Source organism: Orbicella faveolata, unplaced genomic scaffold (assembly GCF_042242905.1).
Source record: "Orbicella faveolata isolate gen_17 unplaced genomic scaffold, um_ofav_v1 contig_27, whole genome shotgun sequence".
Lineage (NCBI taxonomy): Eukaryota > Metazoa > Cnidaria > Anthozoa > Scleractinia > Merulinidae > Orbicella > Orbicella faveolata.
Window position 1 is genome coordinate 5335001 of NW_028301555.1, and position 20615 is coordinate 5355615.

General features: G+C 37.9%; 2 protein-coding genes and 1 pseudogene across 2 annotated transcripts; 2 read left to right on the top strand and 1 right to left on the bottom strand.

Annotated features, from left to right (window-relative positions):
- The window catches only part of LOC149107292 (putative nucleotidyltransferase MAB21L1), a 2408-nt pseudogene extending 128 nt beyond the window's left edge, over window positions 1-2280 (top strand).
- Window positions 2281-6941: 4661 nt separating this feature from the next.
- Window positions 6942-9881, top strand: LOC149107293 (cyclic GMP-AMP synthase-like receptor). The gene has a single exon (XM_089296606.1). It carries the CDS (start codon window positions 7098-7100, stop codon window positions 8943-8945), a length of 1848 nt encoding a protein of 615 aa, XP_089152732.1. The 5' UTR covers window positions 6942-7097; the 3' UTR covers window positions 8946-9881.
- LOC110067342 (molybdenum cofactor biosynthesis protein 1-like) lies at window positions 9657-20613 on the bottom strand. Its single transcript, XM_089296614.1, has 12 exons — window positions 20421-20613; window positions 18744-18876; window positions 18149-18316; window positions 16861-17025; window positions 16576-16637; window positions 16414-16485; window positions 15925-15964; window positions 15125-15237; window positions 14345-14455; window positions 13397-13517; window positions 12861-12927; window positions 9657-10471 (listed from the first exon to the last, which is right to left on the bottom strand). The coding sequence occupies exons 1-11, from the start codon at window positions 20565-20567 to the stop codon at window positions 12872-12874; spliced, it is 1188 nt and encodes a 395-aa protein (XP_089152740.1). The 5' UTR covers window positions 20568-20613; the 3' UTR covers window positions 9657-10471; window positions 12861-12871.
- Between the last annotated feature and the right edge of the window lie 2 nt (window positions 20614-20615).

The following is a 20615-nucleotide window of genomic DNA, read 5'->3' on the forward strand; positions in this document are numbered from 1 at the left end:
AGCAGAGGTGGAAAAGCGGGACAAGCGATTTCAGAGCACTCTTATTAACCCTTTGAATACCAACTACGCATATATATGCGTAATTAATGGTCGTGCCCTTTGTACCACTTGTGACGTCATCAATTTAAATGTCATCAGCTATTCTTGATAAGCAGATTGTAGTACTAGGCTAGGCCTTTCCGCAAAATGGTCAGGTTTAGATATCGACGACATTCCGACGTCGCAAATCGAAAAACGTTATCAGTTTTGGTGCAAAAACGGTGGTAAAATGGTCCACTACGCTAAGATTGATCAAGGTCCATTTCTAGGCTTCGCCCGTAATTAACATCCAACTTTTCACGGTAGCCAGAAAGAACATACAATGCAAAAGGTAGCCAGTGTAAAAGGGCCGAGAAAAACAGAAAGGAAAGGGGCAGCAAACAAAATTGAGAACGGTTAATGGCAAAAAAACACAAATAAACAAACAAAACAAAAGTCCAAATTTTGGCTTATGCGCATGTCCGGAATTGAAATTTTGCTCAATTTTGCACCTATTCCTCGAAAAATCTCTCCTTTTAGTAAAAAGAAGCTTTCAAAGGGTTAAGAGTGGGAGTGTTTACGAAGGAGCGAAGGTTTGCCAGCCAGATAAATTCGACTTCATGATAAGAATTGACTTACTCACCGACAAACCATTATTTCGTCCATGTGACAAAGGCGAAGGCTACGTCAAATTATTCCTTGATGAAGAAGAGTGGGAAGAATTAAGAGATGACGAGGGCTTCTTGAACCCACATATGCTCTCCCATTTCTTCAAGAAGCTGGTCAATGCATCTCTTAGTGACGCCGGACTACCTGAAGGACTGGTCATCCAACGAGTAGGGCAACGCGTGTTTAATGAAGCATGGTGGCCTGTGTATTCTGATATACTAGGAAATATCGATGGGCAAGAAAGGTCTTCTGGCCTGATGTACTCGGAATCACACAGCCCGGCTACAACACTTACAATCTATTGGCAAGGCGGCAATAGTTACAGAAATCTGGCTATAAGCGTGGATTTGACACTGACTTTGGATTACTAAGAATCCAAGCTACCCGTTGAGTTGACAAAGCTTTCACAAGAAATACAACCAGTTCTTCAGAGGTGTGGATTCCATGTTGTTCCCGCTGGATTTGACAGCTGGCGCATCTCATTTTCCATGGTAGAAAAAGAAATTCTGGCCTCTTCCCCGGAAGGTTTCAAAACATGCTACCGAGTCCTGAAAGTCGTGAGAGATGAGATATCGAAGATGCTGGGATGGGATTCATCTTTGGTTCCATCTTATATGTTCAAAACCGTCCTTTTTTCTGAGCTGTTCAGAACTGACCGCTATCCCTGGGAAAAAGATTGTCGGGCGCAAAGAATAATTCAAGCTTTAGAGTTGGCTTTGGAAGGAGCGAAGAAGGAAAAGGTTCCGAACTTCTTCATACCAAGACAAAATCTACTAACAGTGGCTGATCACGAGAACAAACTGCGCCAATGCGTCCTTGAAGACTTGTTAAACCAGATGAAGGGTTTGGAATTGGCGTACACACCAGAGGACGCCAGAAAGAGAAAACAACAAATCAGAGTTTTCCAAATGACTGATTTGATGGATTACATGATCTCAGGCATCCGTGCTGGAAAAAAACCCTACTGTTGTCTGGAACAAAATGTTTGTGAACGTCCACAACGTTCCTCAGTCTCGCAAGTTTGGCTGGTTTTGGAATCAGCTAACTGACCTCAACACTACAGAGCTTGATGAAGATGCCTACAGAAGGTTGAAACAAATATGGAATGGCTTGGAAGCTTTCTTTGAGAAGTTACTGAATACTCTTGAAGGGGAACTAAACATGTTAGCTCGTAAATTCTATATCAGAACCTGCGAGAAGAAAAAGAAATGCGAGTCTGAGAACAAGGAGCTGTCGGAAGAAAAGGTCGAGCAGATTTCTCTGTGTCAAGTTGCTTTCGGATGGTTAGAAGATCTTGTTGATTGTTATACTGACGAAAACAACTCAACGTTACCAATTATTCACAAGGCAGTGTCTTATGAGTTCATCGCCTCAGGTTTCTTCAAAGACGTTGCTGATGCTACAGAGAGAGAGGGTAGTGACAAAGGGCTTGCTCTCTTAAAACAGCGTCTCGAATTGCTCCTCTCCTTGGTCCCCGAGAATTACATTATAGGCGCTGTTGTTGACTATGTTAGCCAATTAATTTTGCATTCTAAAGAAATAATGAAACGTAAACTCGATTACATCACGATACCTGAGGTAGATGTAGATTGAGCTTAGTGTGAGAATATGGTCAAGGCTCGACTAACTCCGAGAGACTTTCCTGGGGACACTCATAAGAGGACATTTGTTTAGTGTTCTAGTCAAATAGAGCTCTGAAACTATATTTTTAATTTTCCATACCTCTGCTACAGAGGCAATTTCTGTGTCCAAGTGTGTGCCCTTATAAGTGGCTCGACTATATAACATTATTTCGAGAAGTTAGGTTTGGAGTGGAAAATTTTGCATTTAATTTGCCCTTTGATTTCTGCGGGTAATCTACTGCTGGACCAAATTCAATCATGTTTTTAATATCCGACTAACTGTGTTATCTTCAAAATAGGCCGTAGATACTTACTCTAATACAACAAATATTTGTCACTGTTTACCTTTTGCATCAGGTGATCGCTGCTAATCAATATAGATCGCTTTAATTTTGTTGCTACAAGCCTTGATATAGGGATTTAACTAAACAAGGTCATTTGTTACTAGTTCAGTGTATTAGACGCACAATTATTTTATTTACCTTGGCCAAAAGTCTAGTAGAACTGTAGTTCCTTTTGACCGAGTAGTTGCGGTTTCTGACAGAGAAAACAAGGTTTGCTGAGATGGCTGACAATTTGACTCATTGACTGTCTGTTTGCCAATCCTTCAGTTTCGTTTGGCCACATGATCGTAGCTCTGGAGTTGAGTGATCCAACAACTGCTAGAAGACAAATAGGACGCCCTCACTGACTTTGTCTCGAAGTAACCAAGCCATTTTAAACAAGAAAGTGGACCTTCCTAAATTCGGAATATCGCTTTGCTTTTCAGTATGTTTAGTTGTATGTTATGCTCTCGTTTGGCATAATTGTCTTAAATATAGCAGTTACTACATGTTGAGAGTCTAATATCGGTTTTATTAACGAGTATTTACTATTAATACCATATCGCGAACGAGCGAGTCTTCGAGCTTAGTTTAATCATTTTCTTTTGCTCAAACAGCCTCCGAAATAGTAAGAGTTTACTCTCAACTTTATCGCATTTATTCTTGGATTCTTCAATAAAACGGGCAATGTCAAGCACTATCATCTTTAGAAACTAGAGAAAAAAAAGTTCGCCAAAGCCGCCATTTCTTTCACGAATGCTCACGTCAACGCTGGAGTCAGCTAAAATATAACGAGTAACCCGATTGGTCTTGGACATTTAAAAAGAGATATATGATTGGATAATACAAGCCGGGAAGTGATATCGTATCATTTCCCAGGAAATGATATCGTAGGTGCTTACCATTTAGCAAAAAAATCCGGAAATTTCGGTTGAAAGTCAAATGGAACAGTAATTTACTGAAAATCCGTTCGGAAATTGTAGGCTACCTCCAGAGGTAGTCCTCTTTTTCCGTTTGGAACGGAACGGCGGAAATTTCCTTACCATTTGGTAAATTTTCCAGTTTCCAGTCTCTCATCAGCCGAAAACAATTACGAGAAATCGAATTGCAAATGGTAAGCGCCATCTCGTTCAGTTGGTTTGCTGATTTTGGAAAAACCCTTGCCATTATACAACGGTCATCCCAACTGGTTTATTCTGACAAATGGTAAGCACCCCGTATCACTTCCATGGCGGTATGAATTTTATCCATGGCTTTACCACACTGAATTCCACGCTAGCCATGAAATAAAAAGTGGTAATCACTGGTAATTTGTAAAAGGAAACTGGCTTAAGGTGGTATGGTACCCTAAAAAATGGCGATGTTCATGAAAAATTCAATTTCTCGGAAATACAAGACTTAAGACCCTTGCGGACTTGTCAAAAACATTTTGAAACGATCTTGCCGAATTTCCTTCCAGATGAGTGTGAAATTTAAGGAAAGTACACAGTGGTATAAGTAAGTTTTTTCACGTGGCAACGGCCATAGCAACGACTGTTTACTATAAGAACGTGACCAAAAATATAGATTATTTTTAACTTACATGAACAAAACTATTTAGAAAAAACTTTTAAGACATGCACAACTCGATTGGTATAATTATTTGTGAAAAGCTTTGCCTCAAATTGCCATCACAGGCTCATTCATTTCCCTTATGACAAGGAATATTTCCCACAACTGCGGTAACTTTTTACAAAATAGAACAACCATTGCACCCCCTCCCCCGAGATCCAATCTGCACCCCCCCCCCCCACTATTTGTGGCTCGTTAAACGCTTAATACTTCGTGTAAAAAACTTAAAGTGCATTTTTCTCAAAAGTTTACTTTTGTACCGACTGACTTCGCGCCAACATTTCTACTTTGCAAGGTTTTTAAGTAGAATTTCTGAAACTTGGGCTCATCAAAGACCAATAGTGTCGTGATGTTATAAACCAAAAAAATCGTAACATTTTAAGGTCTGTCACGTGACATGAGATGATTTGTCCACTGGGTGTGGTAAAAAATAAGGTTATTTCCAAATAAAGCTGTAAAAAGCACTGAAAATAAGAGTTAAGTGTCAAAACTTAGGTTCATATCACAGAACAAAACAGAAACTTACATGATATGCTTATTTGACAGTCAATTCTTGTTTCGTAAAAGAGCAGGAAGTGTTGGCGTCAATACTAGAAAACACTACTTCAAAAGGCTGTGGCTGGTTTCCATAGGAACCATTTTGAGTAAAACTCTAGAAATTTAATTTCTCTTCTTGAGTGCAATAGCACACAATTGATCTTTCTTCACCATATTTAAACAAACTTTTTGGTCCATATTGAGGGTACCATACCACCTTAATCAACATCTCACCAAATAAAACGACTGCAATCGATGTGCTTTCCACGAGCTAAGAAATCAACTCAAAATCGAGGTTTCGTGAAGCCATTTGACTGACAGAACGAAAAATTAAATAAGACTTCTATCAAGACACTTGAGTCCTTGCTTGATTGACCATCAGCAAATAATTGGATGTTCCTGTTTACGTCTTGTAGAGGAGTGTTTTGTTTGAAACTGAAGAGATCGAACATCATTTTTGTCAATTTTTAAGAAAATACCACGATACATTTTTCGCTACTAGTTTGTAATTATTGGCAATAATGACAATAAAGTTGGCAGTTACTTGTGATAAGACATTGTTCGTGGCTAGTCTTACGCAGCTCGTTTCGTCCCGGCCAAGGGACTCTTCAAAGACCTTTCTGCTTGGCAAACTCGTTGGGCATCGCGCCCAGAGTTTCGTTCGCTAACTAATGATGACAGCAATCTCGCATTATATCGCATGTTGATTACTGACCGCACAAATTCACGAGTGAAAATTGACAATAAAGTAGACAGTTACTTGTGATGATGTGGCTAGTCTTACGCAGCTCGTTTCGTCACGGTCATTATTAATAAGAACAGTTGTACATTGATTTGAACAAATCAAACAAGTCGATCGTTCAGGGATTGACTTGGACGCGCCCAGTTAGGAAGAGTTATAATAAAGGACGTGCAAATTATGCTCTGAAGCAAAGTAACATTTTGAAATTGCCATTGAAACGTTTCGTAGCACTGAAGTTGATGACCCCAAAGCTTCAAGGCTTCTCTCATCATTCTTTTTCTATTATTTCACGACTTAGAACAACACCACAAATAAATCCAAAGTCTAGTCATTATGAAGTGGAACCAAAATATGTTAAATGCCATGTACTGCATAAGGTCGAATTGTGTTCTCTTTCCGAAAATGCAACATTATATTTCTTAGATATAAAACGATGTTATATTATTCTTGATTTAAGGTAATTTTATGATTAAAGGATAATCATAATAAAGTAAACGGCTAGCTCAGTTGGCAAAGAGTGTTGTTTTCACATTTGTTTCAATGTCTGTGTGTTGTATCAATATCAGTGATTACTTTTTAAAAATCATTGTTATACCCATGTGGTCCCATGTTAATGTGTTTGCTCCAAGGCAAATTTGGCGCCGAGAAGTCTTGCGGTAAGATTGCTAAAGTTACAACAGCTAAGAGTTAATTACTTAGACCAATGTTACACATCAGTTAAGAGCTACTTATATAGACGAACGTTACACAACAACTGAGAGTTACTGCTTGGTTCTGTTTGTCACTCTGCATCCGCTTCGTACGGCTCAGTGTGTAAAAACCTTCTTAAGAGCCCAACTATCTAGCTTCTAGTTTAGGGAATGCTGCGCCCATCAATCCAGGAGGAGGAGGTAGATTTTCGCGCGGAGTAGGGCCTTCTTGTTTAGACCCTTGTCTTATTTCAGACTACTGTGCAAAATAGTGTGCAGAAAATATGATCACGTTTGTATACCGTCGTCAGAATTTCAGACTTGTAAAATTAAATCAGTAATGGTGTATGAACATATTGATCGGGAAAACACGCAGTTCCTGTTAGATGTGTTTTGCGGGTGATCATGTACCCCAAAGAACAAAAGAAGTTGCAATATTATGTTAGTTATTTCAACACTGCATGATATCCAGTGATGCAAAACCACTTTTGGCAAAGTCTATTGAAGAAGTCAAACTGCATCGTCATGTCAGAAAAGTTGGAACGTTTTGAGAATAAAAGCATGGTTTGCAGATCAAAGGGACGCCAACTTGATTCGTTTGATTTGATCACGTTTGTATACCCATATTTCACACTTCTAGAATGAAATTAATACAAGTGTCTCAATGTATTTACGGGAAAAATCTATCAACTTACAATAAGTAACAGTTCCTGTTGTGTTGTTCGAACAAAGAAAGGATGCGTTTTGCGGATAATTGCATTCCAAGGAACAAAAGATGTTGACATTTTATGCTAGGTATCTCAACAACGGACCAATATTCACGAATCTCTCGTGATGCAAAGCCAGTTTTTGGCAAAGTCAATTGTAGTAGTCAACCTACATCGTCATGGCTGAAATTGTGGAACGTTTTGAGGAAAAAGCAAGGTTTAAAGACGAAAGTGAAGCCGAATTGATTCGAGAGAAACTCGAGCAATTCGTGACCAACATTCTAACGGAGGTGGAAAAGCGGGACAAGCGATTTCGGAGCACTCTTATTAAGAGCGGAAGTGTTTACGAAGGAGCGAAGGTTGGCCAGCCAGATGAATTCGACTTCATGATAAGAATTGACTCACTCACCGACAAACCATTATTTCGTCCATGCGACAAAGGCGAAGGCTACGTCAAACTATTCCTTGCTGAAGAAGAGTGGGAAGAATTCAAAGATGACGAGGGCTTCTTCAACCCACATATGCTCTCCCGTTTCTTCAAGAAGTTGGTCAATGCCTCTCTTAATGACGCCGAACTACCTGAAGGACTGGCCTTTCAGCGGGTACGAGAAGAAATGTATGGAACATGGTGGCCTGTCTATTCTGAGCTACTAGGAAATGCCGGTGGGCAAGAAGGTTCATCTGTGATGTACTCGGAATCACACGGCCCGGCTACAACACTTACAATCTATTGGCAAGGCGGCAATAGTTACAGAAATCTGGCTGTAAGCGTGGATTTGACACTGACTTTGGATTACCAAGAATCCAAGCTACCCGTTGAGCTGACAAAGCTCTCGCAAAAAGTAAATCCAATTCTTCAGAAGTGTGGATTCCACGTTGTTCCCGCTGGATTCGATAGCTGGCGTATCTCGTTTTCCATGACAGAAAAAGAAATTCTGGCCTCTTCTCCAGACGGTTTCAAAACATGCTACCGAGTTCTGAAAGTCATGAGAGATGAGATATCGGAGAGTGTGGGATGGGATTCATCCTTGATTCCATCATACATGTTGAAGACCGTCCTTCTTTCTGAGCTATTCCAAACGAACCGCGATCTCTGGGACGGAGAAGTTCAGTGGCAAAGGATATTTCAAGCTTTAGAGCTGGCATTGCAAGGCGTGAAGACGGAGAAAATCTCGAGCTTCTTCATAGCGAGACAAAATCTACTAACAGAGGCTGATCACGAGAACAAACTGCGCCAATGTGTCCTGGAAGACATGTTAAATCAGATGAAGGGTTTGGAGTCGGCCCACACACCAGAGGACGCCAGAGAGAGGAAACAACAGATCAGAGTCTTACAAATGACTGATTTGACGGATTACATAATCTCAGGCCTCCTTGCTGGAAGAAACCAGCCGACTGCTCTCTGGAATAAAGTTTTTGAGAACATTGGTAACGTTCCTTTTGGTAGAGGTGACGAAGCAAGGTTTATGAGTGACCTCACTGACCTCAACACTACAGAGCTTGATGAAGATGCCTACAGATGGTTGATCCAAATATGGAATGCGCTGGAAGCTTTCTTCAAGAAGTTACTGAATACTCTTGAAGGGGAGCTAAACATGTTAGCTCATAAATTCTACATCAGAACCTGCGAGAAGAAAAAGAAATTCGAGTCTGAGAATAAAAAGCTGTCGGAAGAAGAAGTTGAACAGATATCTTCTCGTCATTTTGTTTTCGACTGGTTTGATGAGTATGTATATTTTTATACTGAAGAAGAAAGCTCAACCGTGCCAAATATTCGCAAAGCAGTTCCTCACGAGTTCACCCCGTCAGGTTTCCTTCAAGGCATTGCTGATGTTACAGGGAAACAAGGCAGCGACAAGGGGCGTGCTCTTTTAAAAGAGCGTCTCAAATCGTTAATCTCCCTGGTCCCCGATGATTACATCATGGCTGCTGCAGTTGATTATGTTAGCCAATTAATTTTGCATTCTAAAGAAGTAATGAAACAAAAACTCGATTACATCACGTTACCCGAGTTAGATTTGGATTGAGCTCAGTGTGAGAAGACATTGAAAGCTCCGCTAACGGCGGGAGACACGTTCCGTAAGTGGACACTCATAAGAGGACACTTACAAGTGGACAACCCTTCTATGTAGACACTTTCTGTATCCAAGTGTGTGCCCTTTTTAAGGGGATAGAAGTTTTACATTACATCATTTCGAGTGGTTGAGGTTACAACAACAACAATGACGCGTTAGGGGTTAGGCGTGGAAAATTTCCATGTAAATCGACCTTTTTTGTCTGCGGGTAATTCATGGCCGCAAAAAATCATTTATCATGTTTTTTAATTTTAAGCGTGCTCAAGTTTCAGAAAAAAAGGCCAAGGATACTTATTCTAATGCAACAAATTTTAGTTACTGTTGACCTGTTACATCAGGTAAACTCTGCCAATCAATATATAGATCACTTCCGTTGCTACATGCCTTGACATAATGTTCTAATTAAAGCAAGGCCATTTGTTATTAGTTCAGTATGTTAGACCCATCATTATTTTATTTCTCTTGGCCAAACGTCTAGTGGAACTGTCGATCTTCTTAACCGAGTTGTTAAGTTTCTGACAGGTAAACAAAGTCATCTTAGTTGGTTGAAAATTTGTCCCATTGGTTGCATGTTTGTCTTTAACTCATCCTCATTACACCTAGTGTTGCGTGACCTCCATCCAAATCCAGTCTTGTCACACAAGCAAATGTCACAGAAGCAAATTCAACCTCATTACTTCAAATTTTAATTTCTCCCTACTGAATCTTTTATATATTATAATTTTCATGTTTTCACGTTGGTTTTAAGAAGTACGTTGGCTGTATGACGATGAGCGATTAACATATATAACCTATACATGTATGTGTGTAAAGACATTTGTATTACAGTAAAAATACTTCCACTTGCAAAAAAATTAAAGTCAATTTTTTTTGTACAAAAGTAAAAAATCCTTTGCTATAATATGTCCGTACATTCATTTTTTTTCAATATTCTTGTAACATTTTGTTTGTCTCACTGACAAAGTTCTAATTTTACATTCATTGACATCCTACTATTTACAGTGACTAAATGAGCCAACTAGTTTTACCTACATGTACAATATTAATTTTTGTCACTCGTAAGATATATAACTAGCATTATGTCCTCTGTCCCATTTTTCCATAAATCTCTAAAATATTGACAGTAATAAACTGATATAATTATTATCACCCATTTTTTAATGGAAATCATGAGAAATTTGCTTGATCAACAAGGACAGTGTTGCTGAAAAAAAAAAAAAAATTGTTTGATTTAATTATAATGGTTTTCCAAATTGGCTTTTCATTAACACCATCATGTAAACAGATGTCTCCATTTCCTTGCTTTGCAGAAAAGAAGGAAAGCAACAGAAATGGGAGATGTCTCCATGTGGGCTAGTTTAAACATTATACATTTGTGGAAATAAGTACTACTCCATCCAAAGATCATCAACTTGTCTTCAAGTTCATGGGACAATGTGGAAAAAGATAGACATTGGTAATCCAGTAAGACAGTGTTCCTGTAGGGGAAATGATAGAAAAGTTGAAGAATATACAAGGCATAGAATAATTTTCTTATTAACTTTCTCGCAGATCTAACTGTTATTTCCAACTTTGAACAATAACAGAAATTGTTTGAATGCTTTTGAACATTACAGTTTATAAAATAACTGAGCTATTACGCACGCTCTCATTCGTTGATAGGTGTGTTTAGATGAGAGAATGTAAACACGGTTGTGACATTATAGATTCATGCATATTTTTGAGAATTATTTCATAAAAGCAATAGAGCACTTTTTCCGTGTTTACTTAGCCTCATCTAAACACTCAGGGGGCCAAGAGAATTCTCAAAAGTTATGCAAACCCTAGGCTACAGTACGTCTCGGGTTTGCATAACTGTCTTGAATTCTCTCAACCTTCCTCGAGTTTAGATGAGGCTATGTAAATGCTCAAAAAGTTCTCTACTGCTTAAGGTTACAGTATACCGTCGGGTCGGCAATTTTCTTCAAATTTGGATTTTTGGGTCAAAATAGAGGTCGAAGAATAATCTCTAATTTCTGAAAAAAATTTTTTGAAAAAGGCTAAATATTGGCGGAGAAATGGCGGTTTTACGTTTTCACCGGAAGTAAAAGTTTACCTCTTGATTGACAGCCCTATGGCGCGTATGCAATCAACCGAGACGATTTTCGCGGGAATTACCTATATGGATGTCACGAATTGACTACTCAGTTGATCAGCATTGTTGTTCTGACTACCCAGCATTTTTGATATTAGGCGTGTCTCTATTAAGTTATAAGTAAACATAGACCACGTTTAAACCATGGACCGGTTCGAAAAAGCGAAAACAGCGAAGAACGAATGCAAATACATCAATGAGTGAAGAAGCGAAAGTTCGCCACGCGGATGAAGCTATAGTTATCGTATAAGGCGGGCAAATATTCGTGGTGAGAGAAAAGAAAGGTTCTGTAAAAATTTCGGAACTTGACAGCAATAACAGGGATGCTGACAGAGACTCTTCTGATGAGTCCGATATCGACGAATCGTCGGACTCATTGAGACCATTTGAAATGTTATCCATGCACAGTTGCTCACACACAGTAGCTCTCCGCGCTGTCTTTTGTTTGTTTCCTTCGCTCAGCCACTCTAGCGTTCGTATCCTTTTTAGTCTTCCCCATTTTGCCAGACCAGCTTCAAGAAATACCGAGCTACAGAAAAATTATCTCTCTGCCTTCGGTTCCTTGAGCGCATTGCGAAACAAAAGAGTTTTTTAGAGATTCGCGCGTAAATTTCACCGGAAGGTTAACGGTAGTAAACTTTCCCTGCACTGATTGGCTTAGTTACCTGAGAAGCCAGTTGAAGGCGTTTGTGGGCGGAGTTTGTTCGCAAAGCAGAAAATTTTTCTTAGCGCTGTTTTCTCGAATAAATTTTTTCACTTGAAGCAGACACTTTAAAGAGTTATAACTCAAAGGGAATTTGTTCAATTGCTCTTAAATTTGGACAGTGGCTAGTTTAACATATAAACTACAAAAGCGTGTCTGGGAATTGTTAATTTCGAAATACTTTTTCTTCGAGAGCGATTTTTGTACGATCACTCCACATTTTTTTAATCCTATTTCGAAAATGTTCTGTAACTTTTTACTGCAATCGAATATGCCAAAACGCAGACACGTTTTTTAAGCGCTTTGGGCCCTGAAACCGAGGAAAAAATTAAATTGGCGAAAAACGAAATTCGCTTTGACTTGTAGCTTTCGAAAGGTGATTCGGGCGCTCGCATTTAGTGGTCGTGAAAAATTCGACAATTCATTTTCTTTCAAAATTGTTGGTATAGTTTGATAGCCAGCTCCATAAGCTTTAATTTGATATAGGGGTTTAGTTATCTACGGCTTAAACTGCACGCGCTACATCGCTTGCGCGCGAGACACCCCTGAAGGTATACTGTAACCTTAAATGTTGTTATTGATCCTTAAGTAAAGAAATAAAGTCATCAAGGAAATAACACTAGTTATGCAAAATGTATTTATTAGCTATATGTACATGGATGCTATTCTGACATTTAATGAAATATTTAGGTCACTTCCGCATTGCCTTTAGCCTCTGTGTCAAAACAAGTCTTTGTATGAAACCATTCGACATATGGTAAAGTGTTCCACCTATATGTTCATTTTCATGCAAATCAAACTGATTTTCACATGAAAGGTTTTGCACAAAAAGACTCATTTTGAAACAGAGGCACGAGGTAACTCTCAATGGCCTATTGATGTGGCATTTGCAATGACCAACAACAAACCATTGAAGCCCATGCATTTGTTGGTCAGGAAATGCCCTTAAGAAACTTTATTGCCCAGACACTCACATGTACTGATAAAAGGTTAGAAAAAACAAGCTTAAATAACAAAGGCATAATAGTACCTGCATTTCCTTCATCCACCAATCAAAATCATGGGACGATTCTTTTGTTTAGCAATGTTGAACATTCCTGTGCAAGAAAATCATGCGTAATATTGTTATAACTGTATGACTGTTCTTTATAGGCTATCAAACAAGGTGCCTCCAAGCATTGATACATGTAAGTTATAGTCTGTATTAAACGAACACTGGGTTATTGACCATGCAAGCATCATGTCAAGATGGCAGACCATTGGCTCATTTTTTTTTTTTTTGCAGATGACAAAAAAGAACAAGTTAGACCAATATTCAGCTATCTTGATTTAAAAAGCTTGAATGAGAGAGAATTGGTTAAAGGCATATGACAGAAAGGATATTTTCTGGAAACTTTTACACATTCTAGAATCTGAATTCCACTTGAATACTTCATGTATCTATCCTCAGATACTCTTGAATCCTCCAGATGACTGCAGTACTGTATATCGCGTTTTGCATGCACAGAGTGTACTCTGATATTTTCGCTTTGGGATGGTAGCTGTAAAAACAGGTTTAAGTTATACCTGCATGCTGTTTCTTCTTCCTTCCCACTGCAGCACCTATGATTTCTAACAGCTCGTCCTCACTGGTTCCTGCTCTCAGAGAATCTCGTAATGATACTTCAGAATTACCAAACAGACACACCTGTATTAAAGCAAATGAAAAATTGAATCATGATGAAAATGCTAGTGAAATATAGGCAGAACGTTTGTTGGTCAACAACAGTACAAACATGCTTCAAGTCCAAAGCATTAGACAAACAGAGCTATCTCTGCTGTCTCCATATCTGTGCAAAGTGTGCAGAGCCCAAATAGCTACTAGCTCCACATAAATATACACACCTACAGGTAATACATGGGCCAAAGATTCTAGGCATGAACCATGAACGGCTAATGACAAGTGCTATTTAGTATATAGCCACTGAGAATTTCAGTCTCTTCTCATATTATGTAGACTGTGTACTGAATATGAGAACAATTGCCTCCAAACAGTTTTGTGTTCATTATACAAGAGTAATTAAGAAGTCCATTATAAGCTGTCTACTGACTTTAAACACACTTAATTTGCAGATTCAGGGTCATGAAAATATCAGAGAATTATGCATTTCACCAGTAAACCGCTTGAAGTATGATTGGGTTTTGGGTGACAGACTCACTCAGGTTGCCCAAACAATCATAGTGTAATGGACTGTGAAAAGAATGAGAGGCTCAAGGCTTAATCTCTGAAAAAAAGTGGAATCTCTTTTCAACTTGCATTGATCCCCATTATACTCACTTATGATGCATCGGCTCGTAATGAGCTCAAACTGACAAAAAAAAAGGACTGTCTCCCAAACTAGCACCTAAATAAATGTTGGTTCAAGTAAGTTATAGATGCCAGGCCTTACATGTATGTCTAGTCAGAACCTTACAAATTAACATTATGTGACCTACGTGTTAAATGAAGGAAGAAGAAAAGTTCAAAATCGATACCTTTAAGTTGCCATCTGCTGTGATGCGAAGCCTGTTACAGCTTCCACAAAAGTGTTCACTCATAGATGTGATAAAACCAACTTGACCTGTAAAACCTGGAACCTTGTATGCCTGGTGCAAGGACAGGTTAAAAAGGAGGCAGTGAAAATGATAGCCTGACTCAATGACTGACTGTAAATTACATTTATCTATTGTTAGTATTTTTGTTGTTGTATGGGGAAATTGGAGTTTCATTTCAAGGGAAGTGAATCTGATCAGTTTAGAAGTCAAAACAGAGGACCAGTCAAATAATTAATGAGTCATTGCCAGTTGGACAACTCAGTATATCCCAACTCTTTGCCATTCAAAAACACAGGAGCCAATTAGAAGAGACAAAGATTTTCTCTGAGCTAAATTAAGCACTCCAGTTAGCTTCAAAAATTAGTCTAGAAGATATTATAGTGCAGTGCCATTATAGTGCAATCATTGTTAGCTCTGAAAAAAAATTCTTCAAGCGTAATATAATGTGATATGTTAGTAACATTTAACATGACTCAAATTCCTGATAATTTGTCATTCAGACCTGACTGGGGTTTGGATTTGAGTTACAAGTTCTTTGCTATGCTAAATCTAAGTTGACTCTTGTTATAATTCTCAACATCTGTCTGCGTGACAATGTTGACAATAAGTCTTGCTCTTGCCAGTAACAAGGAATGTACACAGACAGGACATATAAGGCAAATAACATTAAAATTCAACAGCAAAGTTTGGTTTGTTGTTTCATGAAGAAGTAACAGGTACCTTTGAAGTATCATTAGGCTGGTCTGACATCCTCTCTACATCGGGCCATCTTGCAGAGATACTTTCTAGCAATTCAGTGTATGGAACAAATTTGTTGAAGTTCCATTTGTTTCCTAATCAGAGAAAGAAATTACAAAAGTAGATGGGCAGGAAATTCAAATTTACTTGTCTTTGGCTTATTTTAATTAATAACCTTCAGATAAAATCAACCCCTTTGAAGGAACATTTCAATCAACAAGTGTACATGTAATAACAATTCTGCACAATATTATAGACTTTTAATTAAGTTTACCAAATAACTGAAAATGAATGCCCTGAATACACATGCCATTAATAAAGTTTAATATTTGTTTTGCCTGATAGAAAATGTTTAATAATCAGTGTCTGGGGTTAACATTATGCTACTTACATTATAACTGACATTTATATTTTTCTTGTAACACAAATATTGAGCTCAAATTTGGCATGTGGCCTTCAATGTAGTTAAAATGACATTGCTATAAGTTTTTTTTTCACTGTTTCACACCTCGTTTGCAAGAAAATATAATTAGGGTAAAAAAATTTAGTTGGTACCATTTGTTAAATAGCTGAAAAAAGAAACTAGTAAGTTCTTTGTTTTCATATATACATGTACTGTATGTACAGATTGCACTCAATCCAACTGAGCATTAAGAACCATGATTCTTATTTTATGTAGTGTATGCGTATGTATGAAAAGGTGTTCTACAGAGAACATGGTAACCATAATATGATAACTCTTTACTCTACTAAACTTCCACTAAGATATTTTCCTAACTTACCATCAAATGGCATGTATTCTATAAACCGCACATCTACAGCCTGGTCACACAACATATGTAGTATTTAAAAGCAAAAATTATTATAAGTAGTGGGAAAAATTTGGCAATAACTGAGATTCAAAGAGATGCCAAGACCTTTACTGTACATTCAGATTTCAGGCCATACTTTGATCTTGAATACTTCGCTAGATTAAACAGATTGACCTGTCAAACAGACAAATGGTTCGTGGGAGTGGTGTGAATATGTTTGAATATAACATAAAAAAGATGAGTGTCGGGATTGTTGGTTTTTAACATTGATAAGATTCAACAACATTAACAAAAATAATTATCCTTGGACTTGTCTTGTTTATGTTATGTTGTAATGATTAAAAGCCTTCACAAGTGCAAAAGTTTGTATTACAAGCTTATTATACCTCATACCCACTCATTATGCCTCAGTCTTTTCAATGCTACATGTAATGGACACTTTCTTAACGTGAAACTGACCTTATCTTCAGTCATTGCCACAAAGTTACAGACCTCGTCTTCATTCAAGCCTCTCATTACAACACAATTCACCTAGCACAATAAGAAAAACCTGTCATATTGAAACTGTCATGGTGAAAGTGATACTTCTCATCATGAATTGAATCTCTTTAAGTTTCATACCTTAACTGGGTTATAACCAAGTTCTAAAGCACAGTCAATAGACTCCATTACTTTATGCCAACCTATTGTAAAAACAATATTGAAAAAGAAGTGTGACTGTCTTTTTAAGTGTAGTCTTTCTTTAAATTCTCAACTTGCTGTCCTACATTATGTAATCAAGAAAGAGCAATAATTATAGGCAGTTAGAATTAATATGTGAAGTATCATTTTGCCATGTGTAATCCATTGTCACAACCAGAAAGGAGATGAATACTTAAAAAAAAAAAGTTATGTAACATTACACACCTTTTCTTCTTGTTATAAACTCAAATTTCTGGGGTACTAATGTATCAAGACTAATATTCAGTAAATTGAGTCCTGCATCTCGAAGGCGTGGTAATTTTCTTGCCAAAGTGACGCCATTTGTTGTCATGGCCAATGTTTCAAGACCCTCTATCCTACCCAGTTCCTCTGTTGACAAAAAAAATATGGACACAGAATTTTTAATTAATTAATAGAAAGTTACAGTTATTTTCTAATCAATAATGCACATGTATGCATGCATATGCCCTTGACAGCTTACAGACATGGTCCATGGATAAACTTGCAAAAAAGAAAGAGACAGCAAGACTAGTACATTTTAAAAAAGCAATGGTCAAATGCTCACTCAAGGCTACATGTAGTTTCCAGTTATACTGCTCACTCATTAAACAGCCAGAACAAATCTTGCATACATGTATGGACACAGTAAATTTTAAATTCCAATATGACTAGTCCTGAAAGTAAATATAACACACACGCAAGCCTGGGCTAAACATACATATCCAGGTCATTTAAAGGAGACTTTGCAGAAATGCTTCACTACATTCCAGCTGTGTATGGACATGCAATTTATTGTTTCCTACATGCTTGATAAATTTTGCTATGAGGTCTTTTCTCCTCCCCTATGGGGTGGGGTAGAGACAAAAAGGACGGGGGTGCTCGTCATGCTAGACTATGAGTAGTTGTAGTCGTAGTAGCTGATGGCTTCCAGCTATTCTGATCCAAGCTCAAATTGTATCTGAATGTTTAATTAAGGATCCTTGTTTTTATATATTTTCTGTATTTCTCGTATGTATGTATGTCTGTCTGTCTGTCTGTCTGTCTGTCTGTCTGTCTGTATGTAGTTCCTCTTTTGCTTAGTCAGTCGAGTGAGATGCAAAAGAAAACTGCGGCCCTTTTCTTCTCGTGGGTTTCTTTCGTGTCTTGCTTGACGGACCAGCCGTCATACCTTTAAGGGGTTAAAATATTGGGTTTGGTACCTCTTGGACTGTTCAGCCTCAAAAGCTCCACAAAAGGAGCTTTCGAGGTACCTTCTAGGGTATTAAGCTGAAAAAAATATAACAGGTGATAATGTGTTGTTTTAGAAAATTTTGGTACCACTTAGGGGTGAAAAAAATTTCAAAAAAACTCAACACCTCTGACGTCTCTCTATAGCTACATGGTCAGTTTGATGGTGCCCAGAGGTTGCCAAGGATATACCACTCTCAGGAGGAAGACGAGATGATAGACATAAAATATACTTTTCAAAACAACAAAATAATAAATATCTTACCACAAAGCTCTACAATGTCTTTTCGCACCAATGGTTCACCACCAGTGAGTCTGATTTTCTTAACACCCTCCTTGACAAACAGTCTTGCCAACGTTATAATTTCTTGTGTATTTAACAGCTCTGTATTTGGTGTCAACTCAACACCTTCCTCTGGCATACAATATTGACCTGCAAGCCACATGACACCAATTAAATTTTTAAGCACATAATAAAGAATTATATATTATTCATGCCAAGATCAGTGAAACCTTTATCTTTCTAGGAGAAAAAGTTAACACTGCGAGTCTTTTTTTTGAGCAAAGGATAAGGATGCTGTTCAAAGGACTCCCTGATTGCTATGCATTTCCTTTTTCCCCCTGTTTTTTTTCCTTTTATTACTTTTTCTTTGTTTATTTGTTTATTTGCTTTTTATTTACTTTGGGTTGAAGAAAGCTACTCTAGAGCAAAGTGTGCATAGTCCAACCCAAGGAAAAAAACAAAAGGAAGGAAGGGAACCAACTGAGACTGAAGTCAAGTCTTGAAATAGCAATTACCTGTTTTATGGTTTACATTATTTTTGTTTCTAAAAACTGTTAACTAATATAGATGTACCTACATCTTAAGTTGCAACGTTCTGTTAGTGATATCCTAAGATAAGTGTGATGTCTTCCAAATTTATCAGTTAGAAAATCTGAAAATGGTCTCAGCTCTTCTTCTTTGAAATATTTTCTGGTTCTTGAGGGATGAACCTGTGAAGAAATGATTCAATCATCTAGTGCTCAATTGATTCTGATTGGCTGTTACAAGACAGAAACACGACAAAACAGTCCATCAAAGGCAACACAACATTTACTCAAACGTGTCTTTTTCTTCATGACATAACCCATGATGATCTTCACTGGTGTCCAATATCCTAACATTAGCTATACGCAGGCTTGGTGTTATACCAAATGAGACAACTGGCCTAAGGAAAATACATGCTTCATGCATACAAGTACACAGTGTAGATGTCATGCGCGTAATTGGAGAGTTTAATATTTCATTTGTGTGCACTGCATTTTTGGGCAGTTGCCCCTGAATGGGTTACATTTCTCAAGCATCTTGGGCAAAACAAACTAAACTGTTTAATTACTTAAAATTATTATTATTATTATTATTAAAATTATTATTATTATTATTAAAATATTTTAAGATTATAGAGATAGTATTAAACAGGATTTTATATCACCTAATTCTGTCTGTAATCATGCTTGTAATTGAACACATCTGTAGGAAATTCCTATTATTATATGGCTAGCTTTGTGATTGGGCAAGATGAACCAAACCCTGCACTGTGATTGGTTTACCCGAGCATGCAAGATGGTGCTATCTTGCCCACTCTGGACTACCCTCCGTGTCCCACAATGAAAGATTCCCGAAACGTCATATAAATAATTCATTTTTCGACAAGCTTGTTCGGTCAAGATGACTTTATATTGACCTCATTCTTTTTTTGTGAGTTTATTTATGGTCTGGACTCCACCTCCGTCTCAATCTATACACACACACGAAAAAAAACTTGGTCAATATCCAGCTAGTTTGACCTCACGATTGGTCAATAATCCATATGTCCTAAGTCAGACAAGAAATCAAGGGAGAGGTGGCTAGGGAAGGGGAGGGGCATATATGTCAACCCTAGAAGATTATAATTATCTATTTTCCCTGAAGGAACTCCTTAAAGAAGAAATGTCATGTTTATATATTTTTGTTTGTATGTGATTATTTTTTTTTTCCTCTCAGTGTCATTTACTATAATTTTCATACACATTTCCCTTTGCAGCCGGGAGAAGCCTTGGTAACGGCGAAGGGGATTAAGTTACGTACAAAGTTTTGCAAATGAACATTAAAAGTGTGTAAAAATCCCAGTTATCTCTTTCAGACATTGAAGAAAATTAATCGAGTTTTCGAAGAATAAGTAGCAAATATCTATCTATTGTTTAAGCCAAAGATAATGTAACTGATGGAATGCACAATGACCAGAATAACGTATCGATCAAGGTACATAATCGAGCTCAATTGTACAATTCTACAAGCTTACATAGCTAGAACTAAACATCGTGTACCTTGGCAGAATTATATTTAACAAAAATTCCTTGCAGCTTATCTTATTTGTCTAAATTTGGGTGCACCTCTTTCTGTCCTGTTATATAAAGATATTTCCCTGACGTTTCATAAATTGCACAATCTCAGTAAAGATTCGACTGCATGCTCTCGGCCAGCGCTGAGGACTGTTTACACGTTGAGCTGTACTTACGTTTTTGACTCTATCATCCTCCACTGGTCTTGTGTGTTGTCGTCGAAAGAAAGCACTTGTAATTTTGCAAAATTTCACCCGTGTATTGCTGGAAATAGGAGGGCACAGACACCGAATGGTGCACTTGATGACCCCTGGGCCGGCCATGTTGGAAGTGTTCTCCGTCCCGTCCCCTCGATCGAATGTAACGCCTCG